Source organism: Tupaia chinensis, unplaced genomic scaffold, assembly GCF_000334495.1.
Source record: "Tupaia chinensis unplaced genomic scaffold, TupChi_1.0 Scaffold138665_1, whole genome shotgun sequence".
Lineage (NCBI taxonomy): Eukaryota > Metazoa > Chordata > Mammalia > Scandentia > Tupaiidae > Tupaia > Tupaia belangeri.
In genome coordinates, this window is record NW_006198557.1 from 350,410 (window position 1) to 356,578 (window position 6,169).

General features: G+C 52.4%; 1 protein-coding gene across 1 annotated transcript in view; it reads right to left on the bottom strand.

The window, feature by feature from the left end:
* Positions 1–4,393: 4,393 nt before the first annotated feature.
* The window catches only part of LDLR (low density lipoprotein receptor), a 39,850-nt gene continuing 38,074 nt past the window's right edge, over positions 4,394–6,169 (bottom strand). Inside the window, 1 exon segment of the mRNA XM_006161521.3 lies at positions 4,394–5,507. Within this exon segment, the coding sequence (XP_006161583.2) occupies positions 5,472–5,507 (36 nt within the window). The 3' untranslated portion in view covers positions 4,394–5,471.

The window sequence follows — 6,169 nt, forward strand, 5'->3', positions numbered from 1 at the left end:
CCCCCCCCCCCCCCCCCCCCCCCCCCCCCCGTGTGTGATTTTCAAACCACTGGGTCGGGGCCTTCCCTTGGCCTTACCATTGCCATCCACTCCAGGAGCCCAAGGGGAAAGGTCTGTGGACCTGCCACTGTGTGTTCTGGGGTGCCGGGGGAGCCCAGCCAGGGTGACTGTGCCTTCACCCCACTCGCCCCTCTCCAAATCCCCAGGGGGCCCTTTCTTTTTCCTTCTTCTGGATTCAGCCCGATTGTGACCTCCTTTGAGAAGCCCTCCTTGATTCCTCCCTAAAGGAAGGAGCCTCCTCCCTGTTGGTCACTTTTCTGTCTGATGACCCTGTTTAAAAGTCCCCTACAATACTGGTTTGAGTCCTGGACCTGGTGACTTGAAACTCACCTTGGGCATGCGTGCCCAAAATCCCAAAAGGAGAGTGGAGTAGGGATTGCGGTGTCTTTTCTGTTTCTGTGCCTCCGGCAAGTGCGCATGCCATATAGCAAAAATCTCTCCACGTAAAACACAAAAAAAATCCAGTCTTCTACACAGCCAGCAGGTGGCGCCAGATGGCTCAAGTTCTGGATCCCCACATGGCGGACCACAGTTTGAGTCCTGGACCCAGAGTCTTGAAAAAAATCACAAATAGAGACCAGCAGTTGACGTAGTGGCTATGTCACTGGACGCCCATGTAATAGACCGCGGTTCGCGTCCCGGACCTGGTGGCTTAAAACTCATGCCGGGCACATGGGCGTGCGTGCCCAAGATCCCGAGGGGAGAATGGAGGAGAGGGAATTGCAGCGTGGCCATCCCCCAGGGGGTGATTTCTCGCTTCCTGTCTCTCTGTCTCTGGTGAGCACATGCGCCATAGCAAAAACCTCTCCAAAAAAAAAGAAAGAAAAATCACAGATAATTGTGTCCAGCAGGTGGCATGGTGGTTAGGGTGCTGGGATCCCACCATGGTTCAAGTCCCAGACCTGGCGGCTTGCTTCTTACTTTCTCACTTTCTCTCTCTCTCTCTCTCTCTCCCCTCTTCTCTGGTCAAATAAATAAAGTTAAATAATAAAATAAATAAAATAAAATAAAATAAAAAAGAAAAATCATAGCTAACAAAGTCTTCTAGAATATTTTACAATATAGTGATGGGCCGGTTCTGACAGTTTGAGTCCCAGACCCAGTGGCTTAAAACTCAAGCTAGGCACATGCGCGTGTGTGCCCAAGATCCTGAGCGAATGGAAGATTAGGGATTGCAGCGTGGCCTTTCCCCACTCGGGGCGAATTTTTGCTCTCTCCAGTGAGTGCATGTGCTCTATGGCAAAAATATTTTTTTTCTTTTTCTTTTTTTTAGAATTATTTATTTTATTTATCATTTTTCAAGTTGACGAGAGAGAGAAAGTGAGAAAGCAAGATGCCAGGTCCAGGATTTGAACCGTGAGCGACCATGTGGGAATCCAGCACTTCAACCTCCACGACACCTGCTGGCCCAGCAAAAATCTCTCTTAAAAGAAAAAATTCTGGGGCTGGTTCTGTGGCCTAGAGGTTAAAGCAAGTGGATTCTTCATGCCCGACCGCACAGTTCAAGTCCCACCCCATCGGCTTGAGAAAGATGCCCTGCACCTGTGCCCCAAATCCCAAAAGGAGAAAAAGATGGAGAAGGGATTGCAGCCTGGCCGTGCTGCGTGGGGCTGCTTTAGTCCCTCTCCTTTCTCTGGCGAGTGCACATGCCGTCTAGGCAACAGTCCAGCAGATGGCATAATGATTACATCGCTCGACTCCCACCTAGTCGACCATGGTTCAAGTCCTGAACCCGGCGGCGTAAAATTTACTCCAGGCGCGCGTGTGTGGATGCCCAAAATCCCAAGAGGAGAATGGAGGAGGAGAGACTGGGGTATGGCCACCCCCCCAGGAGGTAATTTCTCGCTTTCTGTCTATCTCTCTGTCTCTCTGTCTCTCTGTCAATTGCACACACCCTATACCAAAAATCTCTCTCAAAAAAAAAAAAAGTTCCCTTTCTGAATCCTTCTCTGGGGGAGCCCAATTCATTAAAGAGGAAGCCAGGGAATGGCAGGTGGCATGGTGGTTAAGAGCGCTGGACTCCCACATGGCTAACCACAGTTCAAGTCCCGGACCTGGTGGCTTGCTTTCTCACTTTTCCTTTCTGTCTCTCTCTCTCTGATCAAATTAAAAAATAATAATAATTGGGACCAGCAGATGGCGTAATGGCTATGTCGCTGGACTCCCATGTAGTCCACCACAGTTCGAGTCCCGGACCAGTGGCTTAAACTCACACCGGGTGCATGTGCATGCGTGCCCAAGATCCCAAGAGGAGAATGGAGGAGAAGGGACTGCGGCGTGGCCATCCCCTCTGGGGGGTGATTTCTCTCTGTCTCTCTGTCTCTCTCTTTCTGGCCAGCACACACACTCTATAGCAAAAGCCTCTCCAAAGATAAAAAACAAAAATTAAAAAAAAAAAGAAACAAATGTAAATAAATAAAAAAAAGAAGAAGAAGAAGCCAGTGAACAGAAGAAATGGCATCAGATTTAACCAAAAGATTCATGGAAGAAATTTAATCACAGTAAGACATTCAGGCTGTGAAAACATTCCATACAGTGGTTCCAAAGGTGACCCCCCCCCTCACAAGCAGCCCAGGCCACAACACGGACTCCCTTCTCCGAAGCGCCCACCGGCCCTGTCCGTGCAAAACGTCTTTGTACATTAAGACGAGGCGCCTCGGAGACCGTTACCCCAATGCAGAAACCCGTCCCGAGATTCAGTGAACAAACGCAGCAACCAGGGTTTGCAAAAATAAATAGATTTATATATATATATGTATAACTATTTCAACAAATATACACATTTCAAACACAACAAAAAGCCCCACACTCTTACAGGGCTCTGAAGGGGAGTGGCCATTACAGGTCCCTGGGGGTGGCGGGGGACGGCGTTTCACGACTGTGTAGTGAACGATGAAGACTTCCTGCAGAGGTCACTGTCATCCCGTTGGTCATAAACGCGACAACAACATACACAGCAATTTGGGGAAGAATTCCTGTTCTCTAAGTCCCACTGAGTGGCCGGGACGGGGCCAGCAGGTGGCGTGGAGATTCAGGTGGCTGGAACCCACGTGGCCAACTGTGGTTCGAGCCCTGGATCTGATCGTTTGGGAACCACACGGGGGCACGTGTGCACGCGTACACAAAAGCCCCAGAAGAGAATGGAGGAGAAGGGACTGTGGCGTGGCCACCCACCCCCAGGGGGATTTTTCACTTTCTCTCTCTCTCTGTCTGGCAAGTGCACACACTCTGTAGCACACACACACACAAAAAAAAAAACCTTAAAAAAAAAAAAAAAGACAAGATGGAGGATTCCTTCGAGCTGATCCGTCACCCACATTTGAATGCACCCCATCAGTGACCACCACTGTCTGGTGGGGGAGTTCACGGCTCTGGGGCATTTGCAGGGAAGTGGGAACACAGGGTTGGCCCAGTCGTGTAGTGGTTCAGTGCAGGGTGGAGGGAGCCGGGCCCCACAGGGCTGACCACAGTTCAGATCCCCAGCCTGGGGCATAAGTGCCCAGGGTCCCGATGGGAAGGAGGGATGGAGGAAGGACGGCTAGAACTTACTGAGCAGGGCTTTCTGTTAGAAGAAAAGCGGGAGGCCAGCTGGTGGCACGGTGGTTAAGGCCGCTGGGTCCCGCATGGCTAACTGTATCATTCAAGTCCCAGACCCGGAGGCTGGACGTGTACACGTGCATGCCCAAAATCCTGAGAGGAGGAGGAAAAAGGAATTTGCAACACACTCATCTCTCCTGGGGGTTGCTTTCTTGCTTTCTCTGTCTCTGGCAAGTGCACACGTCTTATACCAAAAAAAAGAGAAAAAGAAAGAAAGGAAGAATGGGACCAGCAGGAGGCATTGTGGTTAAGGTGCTGGAATCTCACATGGCTGACCACGATTTGAGTCCTGGACCCGATAGTTTGAAAAATCACTCCGGGCACATGTACGTGCGTGCCCAAAATCGCAAGAGGAGAAGGGAGGAGAAGAGATTGTGGCATGGCCACCCCCCTGCAGAGGTGATTTCTCACTTTCCCTCTCTCTGAAACTCTCTGTCTTCCTTTCTGGCAAGCGCATGTGTCTCATGACCAAAACCTAAAAAATAAGAAAAGAGGCTGACCCTGTAACCTGGTTAAGTGAGCCAAGTTCCACGTGGCCAACTGCAGCTGGAATCCTGACCCTGAGAAATACACAGGGCGCTTGCGCATTCATGCCCCAAATCGAAATGGAGAAGGGACTGTGGCTCTGACCATGCCCCACTAGGGGGTGCTGTCTCCCTCCCGCTCTCTGTTTCTCTCTGGCGAGCACACGCACCATCTGGCAATCAACAAAAACATGGTGGGGACACTTGTCAAGCAGACGTCAAGAAAATGGTAGCTCCCGATAATCACCATCGGGCCCTGAAGTCCAGGCAAACGCCTGTCCTCCCCGGGCATGGATGGTAGCCCATGTTCATGGACTCGGGCCGCCTCCAGCCTGGGACCCCATCCCCACCCGTACAACACATAACAGTGCAAAAGACACGCACACAAACCAGATATACACAACGTTCAACCCTGAACTGAAAAGGCGCAAGGAGGCCACCGCGGAAAAGTGCAGGCTTCATGTGGAAAGGGCTGGAGAGGGGGTGGGCACGAGGCTGGGGTCCAGCAGCCAACCCCAGGGCTGAAGGACGTCTTAGAAGCGAAGGCCACGTATCCTCATGCAAGGTGAACCGGTGTTTCAGGCACTTAATTGACATTAAGGGCGACCGGTGATGCGGGCTCTCCCTCCGGGAACTGGTGCATTTTTGGCGAATAAATTGGTATCTGTTACTGTCACCCAGGATTGGCTGTTGAGTCCCTTCCTGGAGGGTGCAAACCCGGCTTGAAACAAGGGTCAGTGCTGACCAGGGGAGGCAGGCGAAGGCAAATGGCTGTCCAGCAAGGTTGCAGGGGGCAGTCACTCCTGAGTTTAGGAGCTTGGGCTCGGGGTGCGCAGCTGTGCCCGGACCCTGGCGGTAGCACCTGCCACCACCAGGTGTCCCAGGTCACTCACATCTCTCAGCCCATGTCTCCCTGTCCTGGTGTCCTTCCTGTGAAGGGTAAACTAAGGCAGATAGAAAATCAGAACATCCCAGAAGGAAACCAAGATGGCAGATCCACTCCATAAGCCTCGAACCCTTCCTCCTCCATAAAGGAAGGAAAAAAAAAGCCAACCCCAACACACTGCGTGTGCGCTGTCTGAAGCTGCTCTGCCTCCCTGAAAAATAAATATATAAAACAAAGATCAGGCAGGCAGGCCTCCGCTCCAGGCGCCCACGGAGACTTCGGGGTTTTCTTTCCTTCCAACGGAGTAAGAGGCCACTGAGGTCTTGGGCAGGGAGTCGAGGGTCGGCGGAGAAAGGACTCTTCTGCCTTCAGTGGAAGCGGGATCGCCAGGGCCAGGGGGCTGTTCAGGCCACGTCATCCTCCAGGTTCACCATCTGTCTCTGTGAAAAGGGCAAAGGCCAGAAGCGACCACTCAGACATCCAGTAAACATGGCCCCAAGGCCACCCACTTCTCACCTCCAGAACCCTGGCTCCGGCCCTTGCACCCACAGCCACCAGGGGGCGACTCTGAGCAGCCGAGTCAGCCCTTCCTTTCTCTGTGGCTCAGAGGCCTTCCTGGCTTCAACCCAGCTCAGAGCAAAGCTGGGGGCCCCCCTGTAGGGGAGCCCACACGGCCCTGTCCCCTAGGCCTTGTCACTGCCTCCCATTTTCCCCCTCTGGAGGCTGCAGTCACAATGGCCAATCCGTGCCCGGCCTCAGGGCCTTCGCACAGCGGCTTCCTCTCCTCCAAACACACAGCCTCCAAACATCCCCTGCCTCCCGGCCCCCACAAAGCCTCTGTGTCTTCCTTCCAGCTTTCTTTTTAAACTTTTCTAGAGGGTCGGGACCAGCAGTTGGCATAATGGCTATGTTGTTGGACTCTCACAGAGTCAACCATGGTTCGAGTCCCAGACCCGGTGGCTTAATTGCGGTGTGTCCATCCCGCCGGGGGGTGATTTCTCACCTTCTGTCTCTCTGTTTCTTTGTGCCTTTCTCGTAAGCACATCGCCCTATAGCAAAAACCTCTCCCAAAGAAAAGGATTGATAGAAAGAGAGAAAGAAA